The sequence below is a fragment of the Oncorhynchus masou genome, chromosome 4 (genome assembly GCF_036934945.1).
Source record: "Oncorhynchus masou masou isolate Uvic2021 chromosome 4, UVic_Omas_1.1, whole genome shotgun sequence".
NCBI lineage: Eukaryota > Metazoa > Chordata > Actinopteri > Salmoniformes > Salmonidae > Oncorhynchus > Oncorhynchus masou.
The window spans coordinates 4,878,308-4,896,372 of NC_088215.1; the positions used below are offsets into that span (position 1 = coordinate 4,878,308).

The window sequence follows — 18,065 nt, forward strand, 5'->3', positions numbered from 1 at the left end:
GTGGGTATACAGTGCCTTCAGAAAGTAATTCATACCACTTGACTTATTCCACATTTTGTGTTACAGCCTGAATTCAAAATGGATTAAATGTGTTTCTTTTCTCACCAATCTACACACAATAGCCCATAATGACAAACTGAAAACATGGTTTAGAAATGTTTGCAAATGGATTGAAAATTAAATACAGAAATATCTAATTAACAAGTATTCACACCCCTGAGTCATTACATGTTACATTACAGCTGAGTCTTTCTGGATTAATCTCTCTCTAAAGCTTTACACACCTGGGTTGTACAATATTTGCATATTATAATTTAAAAATATTCTTCAAGCGCTGTCAAGTTGGTTGATTATTGTTAGACAGCAATTATCAATTCTTGCCATAGATTTTGAATCCGATTTAAGTCAAAATTGTTACGAGACCACTCGGGGACATTCAATATCATCTTGGTAAGCAACTCCAGTGTATATTTGGCCTTGTATTTTAGGTTGTAATGTTGAAAGGTGAATTTGTCTCCCAGCATCTGTTGGAAAGTAGACTCAACCAAGGTTTCCTCTAGGATTTTACCTGTACTTAGCTCTATTCTGTTTTATTTTATCCCAAAAAAAACTCCCTAGTCTTTGCCGATGACAAGCATGCCCATAACATGTTGCAGCCACCACCATGCTTGAAAATATGAAGAGTGGTACTCAGTGATATGTTGTTGGATTTCCCTCAAACCTAACAATATTCAGGACATACAGTTCATTTGTTTGCCACAATTTTTTTGCAGTTTTAGTTTAGTGCCTTATTGCAAACAGGATGCATGTTTTGGAATATTTATTTCTGTACAGGCTCTTTTTTTCACTCTGTCATTTAGGTTAGTATTGTGAAGTAACTATAATGTTGTTGAACCATCCTCAGTTTCTCCCATCACAGCCATTAAACTCTAACTGTTTTAAAGTCACCGTTGACCTCATGGTGAAATCCCTGTGCAGTTTCCTTCCTCTCCGTCAATGAGTTAGGAAGGACGCCTGAACCTTTTGTAGTGACTGGGTGTATTGATACACCATCCAAAGTGCAATAACTTAACCATGCAACCAGCAAAGGGACATTCAATGTATGTTTTGAAGTGTTTTACCAAGTATCATGGGCATTCTTTGTGAAGCATTGGAAATCCTCCCTGGTCTTTGTGGTTGAATCTGGGTTTAAATTCACTGCTCGACTGAGGTACCTTGCAGATGATTGTATTTGTGGGATACAGAGATGAGTCATTCAAAAATCATGTTAAACACTATTGCACATAGTGAGTCCATGCATCTAATGTGACTTGTTAAGCAAAAAAGGGGGTTGAATACCTACTGACTCAAGACATTTCAGCTTTTCATTTTTAATTAATTTGTGTGTAGACCCGTGACACACAATCTGCTTTAATCAATTTTAAATTCAAGCTGTAACACAACAATGTGGGAAAAGGTCAAGGGGTGTGAACACTTTCTAAAGACACTGTAGTTCCACCTAGATTTGAAGCTCTGTAATGTTGTTACTTTCAGTTTTCCTATCAATGTTTATTTTCCAATGTTTTTGTAGAACATTGTGTGTTGTGTGTGTGTTAAGTACTGTATGTAGCCTGGCATGCTGTGCTAATAATGTTGAATGCACAAGCTTCAACGGCATTGCTCAACATCACCTCATTCCAAACCTTCATATCTTAAAGAGATGCTCAACGTTGTTCGTGAAAAGGTATCGTCCTGTAGGTTTTTGCGCCAACCATAATCTTGCCCATCCTATTTATAACAATTAGGTGGTTGAGAAGCTGAATTGGGTCAGTGAACAACTGCGGTTGGAGCGAAAACCTACAAGAGGGTAGCTCTCCAGGAACAGGATAGGGCAGCCCTGCACATGGACCAGACAGAATATGACCAGCATTTTTTGGTTATACACAACTTTCATGATTAAGCCATTATAAATGCGTTTTAATCCTTTAAATTATTTAAAATACCTAATTTCAATGTAAATTATGAAATAGTCATATGAATAGTATATAGACCCTTAACTATTTATACATGTTTAGCCTATTCATGAAAGCCATTATAAAAGTGTAAACACATTTTATTAACGGCATTGAGTAATTTAAACCAGTGACATTTCAAAAACATTATCAGCTAAACTGCAAAATTCACATTAAATGTGTTATGTGAACAATCGGTGTTGACCATCAAGCCAAGTAAGTTCAGCTTTTAAAAAGTCAGAAATATGCAAAAAGATTGTCTTTTGATGTTTCAATGGATGTCATGATAAAACATGTTTAATATTTACACAACCTTGATGCAATACATACACATACTGCAAACTTGCCACTTGTCTCAACTGAATAGAAGCTAATAATACCTGTAATATTTAATATAATCTAAAAGAAAAGTGCTCTGCATGCTTTCTGTACTAAATTTGTATATTTCCTATGACAGTAAACATTTAAGATACTGTAAAGATCAGCTGATACTTGAATAAACAGCATACATCTGTGGTCACCAAGACCTCAATATGCATCAACACCATGATAAATTGAATCCCGTGTTTCATTACTACACACCTTAAAGCTCTCCCGGACTAGATTCGGTAACATCTGGCATACACACAAACATGCAGAAGCTATTTCAAAAAAATAAAGTGCAAAATCGACAACTCCCACTACAATTTCAGTGCTTCAATATGGTATTTAGAAGTTCAAGTACAGTACATTCAATGCTTTAGTTATAATTGCACACAACCCCGTGAAGGATAAGGGATAAAGTCAAGAGTTCAATAAATATTTGTAATTTAGGAGTCCATTTTGTCTGACAAGATTTTCACAAGTCCCTATTAAGCATGCAGACTCCTCATGGGTATCTAGCTGCACAAAGCTCCCTTGTACACAGATGAGCCTGAAGCTATGACACAGTATAAATAGTTTAAACCTGTTTAGGTTACCCATTGCTAACCTGTAGCATTGGGTTCAATGGGTTAACATTATAACAGGGTTTCAAAAGCAGTGTCGCCACCATGAAAAAAAGCTGTGTCGCCACATCACATAACTTAAAATACTTGCCCCTGCATTTCTTTCAGAACGGGTTTGCAATCCAAGAGTCTTGACTCTGCTCATTGTCAACCCTCACACATTACTGCTGCCCTACAGCCTTAGTTGAATTTGACATTTGGAAAATTAGCATGGCAGCATTTACGGTTGGTATTAGTGCCACTTGTGCCACCAAAATGGGCGGCACGTAGTCTACTTTTCATTAATACTAACCAAGACGAATTAAGTGCAGAGTAAACCACATAAGGAAACTTTCATTCAAAAGCATGGTAAAAGAGCTCTTTCATTTGCAGACAGGACCACCACTGGTCAACTCCCCTGCTTTGCTCATGCTTTTGAAAGCAATGCTAAATGATACAACCTGCTTACACTAGCATTACTACATGCTAGCCATTCTGGATGTTGGTAAATAACAAGCTAACAAACTTAAAAACGACAACGCCTTAGGTCAGGGTTTCCCAAACTCGGTCCTGGGGCCGCCCCTGTGTACACGCTTTGTTTTTTGCCCTAACACTACACAGCTGATTCAAATTATCAAAGCTTGAAGGTGAGTTGGTTAATTGTATTGCTAGGGCAAAAACCAAAACTTGCACCAAGGGGAGTGGGCCCAGGACCGAGTTTGGGAAATCCTGCCTTAGGTAAGTTGACAATGACCTAATACTTTTAAAAAGCCAACTATCCCTTTAAACCTCCAACGGATGGGTATGCTGAGTACGTTCCACATTGTCCAGTATAGTAAAACAGGGAGAGCAGGCATTTGATCTATTGTATCTGTTATGAAATGACCAAGAGAGGGACGGGAATGGTTCCTTCAAGCAATCCACAGCAGATTAGATGAAAGCTTAGCCAGCCTTCAACGAGGTCACCAGACTTTGATTTAAGACACCGACCTTTGCCTCTACCCACACTCAAAGCATTTGTTCCAGAATCCACCACTGAGAAATATCAAGTGTTTCAATAGGGCTTCACATCTCTACATGGCACGAAGTGCAGATGTGGAAAGTACAGTACAGACACACTTAGATACACACACACATGGGGATTAAAATACTAGTGTGTGGTTCAATAACAATCTACTGGGATGACGTCCGGCGCCGGCAGTTCACACAAACTTACTCAGAGGGGGATACATGTTCAGGAGAGCTTATAATTTCCTCTCTTTCCCTCCTTTATCCTCCTCTCTATTTCTCTATCTCCATGTTCAGGAGAGCTTATAATTTCCTCTCTTTCCCTCCTTTATCCTCCTCTCTATTTCTCTATCTCCCTCTGGTTCTGGTCATGGATCTGGTTCTGGTCATGAGAGTCAGGCAGGAGGCTGGTGACATGGCCGATGCCCTTGGTCACGCCCTCCCTGAAGAGCAACTTGGCGCCCATGCGGAGGTACTCGGGGTGTTTAATGAAGCGAAAGCAGACCACAGCCCTCTCTCCTGTGCGCAGCTCCTCCTGGTGGTGAAAACAGGGAAGGGGACACAAAACGGTTCGTGTTGACGCATAAATCAGCAGGGCCACAATCAGTAGGCAGACGCAACACAGTGTCTCCTGACCCCTCATGTCTCAGCCTCCAGTATTTATGCTGCAGTAGTTTATGTATCGGGGAGCTAGGGTCAGTTTGTTATATCTGGAGTACTTCTCCTGTCCTATCCGGTGTCCTGTGTGAATTTAAGTATGCTCTCTCTAATTCTCTTTCTTTCTCTCTCTCTCTCGGAGGACCTGAGCCCTAGGACCATGCCTCAGGACTACCTGGCATGATGACTCCTTGCTGTCCCCAGTCCACCTGGCCGTGCTGCTGCTCCAGTTTCAACTGTTCTGCCTGTGATTATTATTATTTGACCATGCAGGTCATTTATGAACATTTGAACATCTTGGCCATGTTCTGTTATAATCTCCACCCGGCACAGCCAGAAGAGGGCTGGCCACCCCACATAGCCTGGTTCCTCTCTAGGTTTCTTCCTAGGTTTTGGCATTTCTAGGGAGTTTTTCCTAGCCACCGTGCTTCTACACCTGCATTGCTTGCTGTTTGGGGTTTTAGGCTGGGTTTCTGTATCAGCTGATGTATGAAGGGCTATATAAATACATTTGATTTGATTTAATACAGCCCTTAGCTTTGGTATATTGGCCATATACCACAAACCCCTGAGGTGCCTTACTGTTATTATAAATAGGTTACCGAGGTAATTAGAACAGTAAACAAGTAGTTTGGTCTGATATACCAGGGCTTTCAGTCAATCAGCATTCAGGACTCTAACTACCCAGTTTATAATTATTACTAACTTTTCCATGCAGGCACTCCACGGTAGCCGTCTGTCTTACGTTCCCCACGTGCACAGTCACTTGGAAGCCCCGACGGAATGTTTTGGCGTGGAAGAGAAGGACGATGGCCGCCTCAAACTGCCAGCAGATGGTGGGGTTCATCTTCGGGCTGACCATCACCATACCCTATTCAACACACACGCACCAATAAGTACTTTGGGAGATGGGAAAGGAACAACCATTGTGGGACTGGTTTTATAACAACAGTAGAATACATTTTGACTGCATTTGATTTGTGAGTTGTTTGTGCATGTACAGTTGAAGTCTGAAGTTTACATACACTTAGTTTGGAGTCATTAAAACTTGTTTTTCAACCACTCCACAAATTTCTTGTTTACAAACTATAGTTTTGGCAAGTCGGTTAGGACATCTACTTTGTGCATGAGACAAGTAATTTTTGCAACAATTGTTTACAGACAGATTATTTCACGTCTAATTCACTGTATCACAATTCCAGTGGGTCAGAAGTTTACAAAAAAGTTTACAAATCGACTGTGCCTTAAAACAGCTTGGAAAATTCCAGAAAATGACATCATGGCTTTAGAAGCTTCTGATAGGCTAATTGACATCATTTGCGTCAATTGGAGGTGTACCTGTGGATGTATTTCAAGGCCTACCTACAAACTCAGTGCCTCTTTGCTTGACATCATGGGAAAATCAAAAAAAGAATCATCCAAAACCTCAAATTGGAGACCTCCACAAGTCTAGTTCATCCTTGGGAGCAATTTCCAAATGCCCGAAGGAACCATGTTCATCTGTACAAACAACAGTATGCAAGTATAAACACCATGGGACCACGCAGCTGTCATACCGCTCAGGAAGGAGATGCGTTCTGTCTCATAGAGATGAACGTACTTTGGTGCGAAAAGTGCAAATCAATCCCAGAACAACAGCAAAGGATCTTGTGAAGATAATGGAGGAAACAGATACAAAAGTATCAATATCCACAGTAAAACGAGTCTCATATCGACATAACCTGAAAGGCCGCTCAGCAAGGAATAAGTTACTGCTCCAAAACCGTCATAAAAAAGCCACACTACGGTTTGCAACTGCACATGGGGACAAAGATTGTACTTTTTGGAGAAATTTTCTCTGGTCTGATGAAACAAAAATAGAACTGTTTGGCCAAAATTATCATTGTTATATTGGGAGGAAAATGGGTGAGGCTTGCAAGCCGGAGAACACCATCCCAACAGTAAAGCACAGGGGTGGCAGCATCATGTTGTGAGGGTGCTTTGCTGCAGGAGGGACTGGTTCACTTGCATCATGAGTCAGGAAAATTATGTGAAGATATTGAAGCAACATCTCAAGGCATCAGTTAGGAAGTTAAAGCTTGGTCGCAAATGGGTCTTCCAAATGGACAATGACCCCAAGCATACTTCCAAAGTTGTGGCAAAATAGCTTAAGGACAACAAAATCAAGGTATTAGAGTGGCCATCACAAAGCCCTGACCTCAATCCCATACAACATTTGTGGGCAGAACTGAAAAAGCATGTGCGAGCAGAGGCCTACAAACCTGACTCAGTTACACCAGCTCTGTCAGGAGGAATGGGTCAAAATTCACCCAACCCTATTGTGGGAAGCTTGTAGAAGGCTACCTGAAATGTTTGACCCAAGTTAAACCATTTAAAGGCAATGCTACCAAAAATGAATTGAGTGTATGTAAACTTCTGACCCACTGGGAATGTGATGAAAGAAACAAAAGCTGAAATAAATAATTCTCTCTACTATAATTCTGACATTTCACATTCTTAAAATGAAGTGGTGATCCTAACTGACCTAAGACAAGGAATTTTTACTAGGATTAAATTGTGAAAAATGGAGTGTAAATGTATTATATTGTGTTATGAGTGTGCATGGACATTGTGTCAGATTGTTCAAGGACAAAAATAGGTTTTTCACTGATAGCTATCAATTTTAGAATTACTTTATTTATAGAAGAGATTTATATTTCCCATGAGGGAACTTCTTGTCTGGAGTGCTTCAAAAAGAAACAAACCAAAACATAGTTGGCTACACAGACCTCCTACCTATACTTGAGGTTTCACATGTAACACACAAAACATAGGACAGATGACAGTATCATAACCATGAGCAGTTTGTGCAGTCATCCTGTTTCCAATTGTGACCCTGCAATGTTCAGTCATATTAAGCGATGTGATTGGCAGAACATAGAAAATGGGGAGGAAAGTACAGTATCTTATAGATAAATATCATGAAAATTCACATGCAGTGCGGTTGTGTTGTGGCTGAACCCTCTGACCTTGCGGAGCAGCGAGCGGTCAAAGTAGCCGAGGGCCAGTGTGGCGGCTTGGCCGGCTCTCAGCACCCTGCATGCCGAGCGGTTCCTATGGATGCTGCCCACCTTCAGCCTCAGGAAACGACCCTCGTCCGTAGGGCCAACCACCAACCTCTCCCCCTCGCGACACACCCCACTGTCCGCGGGCCAACGGGAGGAAAAACATTATGATATGTCAAAGTGGGAACTCTCCAGGGCAAAATTATTTTTAACAGCAATTCAGGGTTACACAGTTTGCAGTACATTGACTTAAAATTGTTTTTTGATTTGCTAAAAGCTTAACTGAGCAAATCCTCTGACATGATCTTAAAAAAAAGATCAACAAAGTCACCTATAGATTTGAACATGATGCCCGAAAAATTATAATATATCGGTAACATGACTTAAATGGGATTTGTGCCACAAATGCTAAAACATTAGCACTTGAAAACAGTGCCAGGGAAACTAAACTAAAGCAGGATTGCTGTCAGACCTTGTCCATAGACAGCTTACAGGTTAAGGAGACCAATATGTAATTTTGTAATTTGGGTGAACAATCAGTGCTAAATAAATCCATTATCATTCCATTCATGAGTATCAAGATGACATACAGTGGGGCAAAAATGTATTTAGTCAGCCACCAATTGTGCAAGTTCTTCCACTTAAAAAGATGAGAGAGGCCTGTAATTTTCATCATAGGTACACTTCAACTATGACAGGCAAAATGAGAAGGAAAAAAAAAATCAAGAAAATCACATTGTAGGATTTTTAATGAATTTATTTGCAAATTGTAGTGAAAAATAAGTATTTGGTCAATAACAAAAGTTTATCTCAATACTTTGTTATATACCCTTTGTTGGCAATGACAGAGGTCAAACGTTTTCTGTAAGTCTTCACAAGGTTTTCACACACTGTTGCTGGTATTTTGGTCCATTCCTTCATACATAGCTCCTCTAGAGCAGTGATGTTTTGGGGCTGTTGCTGGGCAACACGGACTTTCAACTCCCTCCAAAGATTTTCTATGGGGTGGAGATCTGGAGACTGGCTAGGCCACACCAGGACCTTGAAATGCTTTCTACGAAGCCACTCCTTCGTTGCCCGGGCAGTGTGTTTGGGATCATTGTCATGCTGAAAGACCCAGCCACGTTTCATCTTCAATGCCCTTGCTGATGGAAGGTTTTCACTCAAAATCTCACGATACGTGGCCCCATTCATTCTTTCCTTTACACGGATCAGTCGCCCTGGTCCCTTTGCAGAAAAACAGCCCCAAAGCATGATGTTTCCACCCCTATGCTTCACAGTAGGTATGGTGTTCTTTGGATGCAACTCAGCATTCTTTGTCCTCCAAACACGACGAGTGGAGTTTCTACCAAAAAGTTATATTTTGGTTTAATCTGACAATATGACATTCTCCCAATCTTCTTCTGGATCATCCAAACGCTCTCTAGCAAACTTCAGATGGGCCTGGACATGTACTGGCTTAAGCAGGGGGACACGTCTGGCACTGCAGGATTTGAGTCCCTGGCGGCGTAGTGTGTTACTGATGGTAGGCTTTGTTACTTTGGTCCCAGCTCTCTGCAGGTCATTCACTAGGTCCCCCCGTGTGGTTTTGGGATTTTTGCTCACCATTCTTGTGATAATTTTGACCCCACGGGGTAAGATCTTGCGTGGAGCCCCAGATCCAGGGAGATTATCAGTGGTCTTGTATGTCTTCCATTTCCTAATAATTGCTCCCACAGTTGATTTCTTAAAGCCAAGCTGCTTACCTATTGCAGATTCAGTCTTCCCAGCCTGGTGCAAGTCTACAATTTTGTTTCTGGTGTCCTTTGACAGCTTTTTGGTCTTGGCCATAGTGGAGTTTGGAGTGTGACTGTTTGAGGTTGTGGACAGGTGTCTTTTATACTGATAACAAGTTCAAACAGGTGCCACTAATACAGGCAACGAGTGGAGGACAGAGGAGCCTCTTAAAGAAGAAGTTACAGGTCTGTGAGAGCCAGAAATATTGCTTGTTTGTAGGTGACCAAATACTTATTTTCCACCATAATTTGCAAACAAATTCATTAAAAATCCTACAATGTGATTTTCTGGATTTTTTTTCTAATTTTGTCTGTCATAGTTGAAGTGTACCTATGATGAAAATTACAGGCCTCTCATCTTTTTAAGTGGGAGAACTTGCACAATTGGTGGCTGACTAAATACTATTTTGCCCCACTGTATGGCCAACTGACCTGTAGAGAGTTCCTCCCACCACTGTCCCCACATCTGGTACGGTATAGATCTCATCTACCTATATTCACAAGCAGAGGAATGAGGAGGTATATTTTGCTAGCATTGATACAGAATATTGGGTGTGAATCTGAATGTGTGAAAGTGCATGTTCACATCTCGTATGTGTGCAATGCATGTGTGGGTGTATGTTTTGTTATGCGTGTGCATGAATGCATGTATGCATTTGGATGGGTGTGGTGTGTTTGTAAAGAGTGTGTGTATGTGTGTAATATATTTGTTGTTTCTGCACAAACGTGTGTATGTGTATTATTGTGTTAGTTGTGAGTGTGCATGGACACACATAAGTCACACAATAATTGTATACGTTAATGTGTCTGGGTGTGTGTGTGCATACGCAGGTGTAGTACCTGGAACTCAGTGAGTTGCTGCATGAGCTCCTCCTGCTCCTTGCTGTTGCTGAGAGGCGGCAGGATGTTGAAGAAGACCTTAAGCAGGGCCAGACTCTCTCCAGACACGCTGGACAGGGTGAAGATGGGTGTGATGCTACGGCACAAAAAGACAACGTGGGGGACACACCAGGGTTGAACACTCAAGCACAGACTATACACGTAGCGAAAGTGGGCATGAGGTGACTTTTACGACCAGAATATAACCTATGCATAACGTCAAAAAAGTTGTCGTAATTATGTAATTTTGTGTAAAGAAATTGACTTGGGTGATCGTAACGTCATTCTCTGGATGTCAACTGGTTTGGATGTCAACTGGTTTTCTGGTTGAGGAGACATCCGATACATCAAATCATAAAGATGTCATATTTTGGATGTTATCTGGTCAGATAACCAAATAACAACCAGATAGACCTATTTTTATGGTTGCTCAAAAGTCTAAAAAACTTATCACCTGGTTAACTGACTTCCATAAAATTAGTTACACCAGGGAAATTACGTTATTATGATGTCCCATGCCAAATTCTGCCCACTAAGTTAGTTTGTCCCTTGATATTTAAATGAGACTTAGGTCAAATAACTAGGGCTGGGAATTGACAGGGACCTCACGATACAATACTATCATGATACTTTGGCGCTGATACGATATTTTTTGCAATTCTCACAATTCTATATGTATTGCGATTCGATACAGCAATTTTATTGTGATTCGATGTTCCAAACATATTGCTCACCATATATCTTCTGCAGAGGGACAAGCGAGAGCCATGAGAAAACAAGTTTTGATCAGTCATGGAAATAAAAGTGTAGAAAACAAATTGGCCCCTATTTAAAAAGATGGAGAACAAGCTATGAAGGAAACATACTGGAGTTTTGGTGCAGCTATCGCAAAAATAATATTGCGATATTGTCAAAACGATACAATATATCGTAAAAAATATGCAACTGTATTGATTTTTTCCCCCACCAATACAAACAACGTTGCCGCTTGCTAAGTCAATTCCTTTCTCGTCACCCTGGACTAAAGGCCTATGTGGTGTATATTGGGTTGTGAATCTCAATTCCAGTTTCCTTCTAGGTCTTTTCTCCTTTTCAGCAGATACCTGGAGGACTGAGCGAACTGCTGGGCGGCTGTGACGGCGTCGTCTGGGCTGGCCACCACCATCGGCACTTTGTTACAGCCGGGCAGCTTGAGGACATGCTCCAGCTGGCGTACTGTGCGCTCCACTGTTCCTTTGGCACACAAGTCCACCTTGCTGACCACGATAAAGATGGGCACCTTTAGTGCCATGGCCAGGCCCAGGTGCTCGCGGGTGGTGCCAGCTAAGAGGGAGAAAATATTATCTGGTTGGGTCAGTGGTAGGGTCATAAAACTCCCAGTAATTTACCAAAGTAACCAGACTTCAGAAATGTTGGTAATTTACTGATTATTTTGGAAATCTAAGGAAACTTTGGTAATTTATACTTGAGTAAAAATGGTGTCCATGAATTTCTTGTAAATAGACCATGTGGTTCAGGAGGAGATTAATGGAAAAACATCTAATCAACAATGACCTCATTTGCAATTAACGCCCACTTTGTAACCCTAGTCAGTGGCCACATAGGTAGTTAAACGCACACCACTTTTCATAGCTTGCTGGACCAAACAAATCTTGTAGAAGTTAACAAGGCCCGCACAAACTACACTGTTATTATAGCTATATGATCGGGCTTACCTATGCCTGTGTTGGCACTGACCACCAGCATGGCGAAGTCTGGGCAGTAGCTGGTGAGGCCAAAAATTGTGGTTTTCAGGTACTTGTGGTGGCCAGCCAGGTCAATGAAGGTGATCATCTTAGAAGAGCTCTCGCAAATCTCCTCGGCTGTACGGGAGTCACTGTAGTTCACCACCTTCAAAAGCCACATGAGAGGAAGTTCAATTAATTTGTGTGTTGTTTCACTGTTTTTATGGGTTAGGCCAGGCAAAGTTGAATTACTCTGCCTCACTTTGCTCCACACCAAAAAAACAAGTAAATTCAGATGTGTTATTCTTTGTCCAATATATGCGGCTATTTGTTTATAATGCACTGTCCGCTCTCCCTTGAGGCTTTCCTAAGTTGATGCCCAACAGATCAAACAGCCTCAAATCACGCGCTCGGGTCATGTTCGAGCCTCGGATTGGACAGTGAAACACACACGCTCGCACCTGCAGGCGACGTGCAGATGTTTCATTTCTGGCCAGAGATCAGGGCATTCATCAGCAAAGACGCAGTGCAAGCCAATAGTATTTTGGACAACCAAATTTAAGTCAAAATGATTGATGAAATCAAAGTTTGTTAGCTGTATGGTGATTTGAAATTCATAACTACTGGTATTACCGGTAGCAGTAGGCCAACCGATAACACCACAACGGAATGCGATTGAAGTGATGACCCACCGCCGAGAACAACTAGCATGTCCAGCAAAGTACATCGCCAGTGGCACGCACACACTTCGTGCAGATCAGCAGGTGGGGGCTTTTTGTGGTAGCCAGATGAGACAATCGAAGGAGGATGCGGTGAGCAAAGTTACTGGGCTCGAATTTAGTCACGCTTGCTCTATATAGATTGATGCTTCTAATTGTGCATGTTATAAACCATAAAAAAAAAATTATGATTAAAGCTGGATGGCTGGATTTATGTATTTTTTTCCCAATGCTACATTAATTTGGCAGACCTAACTTGATTGATCCTCTTTCTACAAGGCCTCCTCAGGGCCTCTACAAGGCCTCCTCAAAATCAGTGTCATGACTCCCGCCGAAGTTGGCTCCCCCGCCTGTTTGGGCGGCGCTCGGCGGTCGTCGTCACCGGCCTACTAGCCGCCACCGATCCCTTTTCCCTTTTCTGTTAGTTTTGTCTTATGAGTTGCACCTGTTTCCGATTTGTGTTTCTTGATTTGTTTCCCTATTTAAGATTGTGGAACCCGCCCTTTGTTGTGCGGGATTATTTTTGTGTTTACGTTTGTGTCATAAGTGTTGTTGTGCTCCGGACTGTGTTTACCCTGTGTTTGGGTTGGTCAGCGTTTGCGCCCTGTGTTTTGGGCATTACCATTTTCGGTGCCGGAATAAAGTGCATTTTCCCCCTGGAACTCTCTGCTCTCTGCACCTGATTCCTACCTACACACCTAGTTAGCTGTGACAATTAGTCTGAAATGTAATATTTTGCCTATTGTCCATGTCCATATAGCCTAGGACAATGTGGTAAAGTACTGTTATTCCTTATCCACCTAATGATAATAATACTTTTTTAATTAAAAAAATGTATCTCGCTCACCTCACTTTTTTGGGAGGAAAATCCGTTAAACAGTGAATCAATTTTGTCTGGCCTTTGTAACAAATGGAAGATGTTCAAAACATTAGTGTGCTGTTACACAGTTTATTGTGTTGTTACTTTTTTGTCTGTGTTTTTGAGGAGTACTTTTTTTTATGTCCTTGCTCAAAGGAGGGGAAACTCATGCATTTTTTTCCTTCCTTCTGTATCTTGTCACCTATAAGACGCAGTTACCCACCTCCCCTTTGCTATTGAAGCCCAAAATCTCAAAGCTGATGCTTGATGTCCTGCCCGTTTGGATCTCATGAAGGTGTCTGAAGAGGTTGAGGCGTGCCCGACCTCGCCCGTTGTCCAGCTCGCCTTGAGTCAGCACGCCCAACAGCGTGGACTTCCCCGAGTCCACGTTTCCCAGTACCGCCACACGCAGGTCCAAGAACTGCTCTCATACACACACAAGAGACACAGCAGTGAAATTACAGCAGATTGGCGTGGCAGAAATCCTTCATTGTATGTACAGCTTACCATTGACCATTTATATAATTGAGTGCAAAACAAGTCACTCTTCTTTCGCATTTTAATGCTTAATTGATAGACAGAAAATAAAGAATGGGAGATAGGTGAGAAGGAGACAGTGAGAAGTGATTTGAACCACAGACTCCGGCGAGCGTCGCATATGTGCAAGGAGCCAGGAGTGTTAGAACGGTCCCTGAAATAAGACAAGGTGCTGTTTATCCCACCTGTTGGTCATCTGGAACTTTTCGGACAAGAACCTCTGAGATTTTCCGGCAGTTTCTGTCTGAATCGTAATCCACCTCTCTTTCCCGTAGAAGTGTGATCTCAGCACCAACCCTGATGAGGCAGAGATATCACATTTATCACATGTTAAATACAGTAACAATGGCAAACTGTCAAATTAGACATTTATAAACTAGTTTCTTCAAGAATCAATGGGTATAATTTAAATGACCATTAAGCAGAAGAAAATACCCCAGATTGTGCCTTTGGTGACATTTGCATATGAGGTAGTGACATACTTCTCTGCCATCCTCCGTAGGGTCTTCAGCGAGGCTCTCATGTCTCCCTCTGACAGTCCGACAAGCAGACCATTGTCTTCCACCCCAATCTGATACACTGCCTCGCCCCGTCCCTCTTGAAGACGCCATTTTAGCTGGGTGGCCAGGTGTTCAAATCGGTATTGTGTGGGGTTCACCAACTTCAGCTGCAGTGAAGTTAGAGCACGGGACAGCACTTCACCACCAAGAACTGTCCAACAAGTGAACCACGTGTTTGAGAGAGAGCATGCATATACATGGATGTGTTTTGACTTTTGATTACTAGCTACAGGTGAAAGGGATGATGGCATGCAAAAATAAAGAAATGTATACTAGTACCTTATATTCAATGTTTCCTTCTTCAGCCTGAGAGAAACAGAGGGAAGGACATGTTTTGAAAAGGTGTGTCTATACTGTATTTTGTATTTTGACAGACAAGCACACACCCCTGTTGACTAATGTACTTCTGAATAAAAACTACCCACACCACAGCAAGCTATCACTAGAGTGTTTTACATCTACAACAACATGGAGCTGTCAAGCTGCTCTCTTACAGCTAGTCGACACAACATTGTAATGTGAGAACGCCAGCTGTTGTTGTTGTCAACAAACAAACAAATGCCCATTCCCTGCTTATAACAACGTCATGTATGGCCAAAAAGTTTTCTTACCATAGAAAAAGCTCAGACGACAGCATCTGCCAGAAGCTAGCTAAAATAATGTCCGAATTTGTAAAAAGCTAGGCTCTGGCTAGCCTAGCATTGGATAATATCGCTAGCTAGCCAACTAACATGAACTTGATTGCAAGCTGCAGCTAGCTACATACAGTAGCTAACGTTAGTCAAGTTACCTCCGGTGGTAAATATGGTGGTGTTTTGTTGGTCTTCGTCTTTTTACTCCTCCGTCTCTTTCTTCTTTTCCCCTTTTTTGAACGCGTTTTTTTGGACGTCATCCTTTTCCCGTTACCTGAACTAGGTCCTTGCAAATTTGATCTAACGTTAGGCAAATTTGATCTAACGTTAGCGGTTGTACCAACACCGGTCCCGCCTGATATTTGCGCATTCATCACGAGAATGAACTAGCTAACGCTAACCCACGCTGTAAAAATATAACGGACTTAAAGTTGTACGCCTGAAAATGAATAAATACACATACATATGGGCTCAGTATGGGTAGCTAACGCAATCGGTCCAACTGAGGCTGGCCTTCTCTCCATCACTTGCCTTCTGCTAGCTAGGCCATACTCAGGGCTCCCCAACTGGCGGCCCGCGTCCCGATTTATATTATATTATTTATATTACAATTTTTTATATTAACGAATTTAAATGTTTTTCATTGTTGGACATACAATACTACAAAAAACAGTAAATCAGCTCCAATTGATTTAATTTGCCAGCAGCATACCACCCTGCATCCCACTAGTGGCTTGCTTCTGAAGCTAAGCAGGGTTGGTCCTGGTCAGTGATTGGGGACACTGCCCTGTGTAGGGTGCGGTCTTTCAGATGGAACGTTAAACTGGTGTCCTGACTCTAAGGTCATTAAAGATGCCTTGGCACTTATTGTAAGGGTAGGGGTGTTAACCCCGGTTTCCTGGCTAAATTCCCAAGCTGTCCCTCATACCATCACGGTCACCTAATCATCCCCAGTTTACAATTGGCTCATTCCTGTCATGTCTTGTTATGTCTGTTCCTGTCCTTTCTCTTCACTCTGTCTCTCTCTGCTGGTCTTTTTAGGTTACCTTCTCTGTCTCTCTTTCTTCAGCTGTTCTACATCTCCCCTAACTAGCTCATTCACTCTTTCCCACCTGTTCTCTCTTCCCCCTCTGATTAGGTCTCTATTTCTCTCTCTGTTCCTGCTACTTTCAGTGTCTGATTCTTGTTTGTGTTTTTGATGCCAGAAGCAAGCTGTCGTCGCGTTTGCTTCCACCTTGTCCTATCCTGTCGGAGTCTGCCTGGCAGGTGCATCCTGCATTATACTAACGTTCTTTTTGTTCCATTGACTACGTTGGAAGAGGATTTATGCCATTCCTGTTTTTCATTAAAGAACTCTGTTTTCTGTTAAAACCGCTTTTGGGTCTTCACTCAAGTACATAACAGAAGAATCAGACCAAGAATGGACCCAGCGGCTCCGGACCCTTTTCACTCCGCCGTCGAGATCCAGGGGAGCGATGCTAGGCAGACACGAGGAGGAATTGTCTGCTGCTCGACATGCCGTTGAGACCCTGGCCGTCCAAGTCTCCGACCTCACAAGACAGGTTCACCAACTCCACCTCGATCCACCGCCCACTTCCAGGGTTTCCGAGTCTCCGGAGCCCAGGATCAACAACCCGCCGTGTTACTCTGGGGAGCCCACTGAGTGCCGCTCATTCCTCACTCAGTGTGATGTGGTGTTCTCTCTCCAGCCCAACACTTACTCCAGGAGCGCAGCCCGCATCGCCTACGTCATTTCTCTCCTTACCGGACGGGCGCGTGAGTGGGGCACGGCAATCTGGGAGGCGAGGGCTGAGTGTATTAACCAGTATCAGGACTTTAAGGAGGAGATGATACGGGTTTTTGACCGTTCTGTTTTTGGGGAGGAGGCTTCCAGGGCCCTGTCTTCCCTATGTCAGGGGAATCGATCCATAACGGATTATTCTATTGAGTTTCGCACTCTCGCTGCCTCTAGTGACTGGAGCGAGCCGGCTTTGCTCGCTCGTTTTCTGGAGGGTCTCCTCGTCGAGGTTAAGGATGAGATCCTCTCCCGGGAGGTTCCTTCCAGTCTGGACTCCTTAATAGCTCTCGCTATTCGCATAGAGCGACGGTTTGATCTTCGTCGCCGAGCTCGTGGAAAGGAGCTCGCGTTCTCCGTTGCTCCCCTCTCCACATCACTGCCACCTGCCGCATCACTGCCACCCTCCTCCGCCGGCTCGGATGCTGAGCCTATGCAGCTGGGGGTATCCGCATCTCGGCCAAGGAGAAGGAACGGAGAATCACCAATCGCCTCTGTCTCTACTGCGGCTCCGCTGGTCATTTTGTCACCTCATGTCCAGTAAAAGCCAGAGCTCATCAGTAAGAGGAGGGCTACTGGTGAGCGCAACTACTCAGGCCTCTCCTTCTGGATCACGCACTACCTTTCCGGTCCATCTCCGCTGGCCCGGTTCATCTGCTTCCTGCAGTGCCTTGATAGACTCTGGGGCGGAGGGCTGTTTTATGGACGAGACCTGGGCTCGGGAACATGACATTCCTCTCAGACAGTTAGGGAGCCCACGGCCTTGTTCGCTTTAGATGGTAGTTCTCTCCCCAAGATTCAGCGTGAGACGCTGCCTTTAACCCTCACTGTCTCTGGTAATCATAGCGAAACCATTTCTTTTTTAATTTTTCGTTCACCTTTTACACCTGTTGTTTTGGGTCATCCCTGGCTAGTGCGCC

General features: G+C 42.9%; 1 protein-coding gene across 2 annotated transcripts; it reads right to left on the reverse strand.

Annotated features, from left to right (window-relative positions):
* Nucleotides 1–4,274: 4,274 nt before the first annotated feature.
* LOC135521975 (GTP-binding protein 2-like) lies at nt 4,275–16,062 on the reverse strand. Of its 2 annotated transcripts, none has more exons than XM_064947826.1 (12): nt 15,509–16,062; nt 14,998–15,024; nt 14,641–14,825; nt 14,344–14,455; nt 13,845–14,042; nt 12,035–12,209; nt 11,423–11,642; nt 10,281–10,416; nt 9,873–9,931; nt 7,630–7,801; nt 5,328–5,492; nt 4,275–4,499 (listed from the first exon to the last, which is right to left on the reverse strand). In XM_064947826.1, the coding sequence occupies exons 1-12, from the start codon at nt 15,722–15,724 to the stop codon at nt 4,305–4,307; spliced, it is 1,860 nt and encodes a 619-aa protein (XP_064803898.1). In that variant the 5' UTR covers nt 15,725–16,062; the 3' UTR covers nt 4,275–4,304. The 2 variants fall into 2 exon arrangements, with proteins under 2 accessions (XP_064803898.1, XP_064803906.1); XM_064947834.1 differs by lacking the exon at nt 15,509–16,062 and adding an exon at nt 15,330–15,500.
* Nucleotides 16,063–18,065: the final 2,003 nt, after the last annotated feature.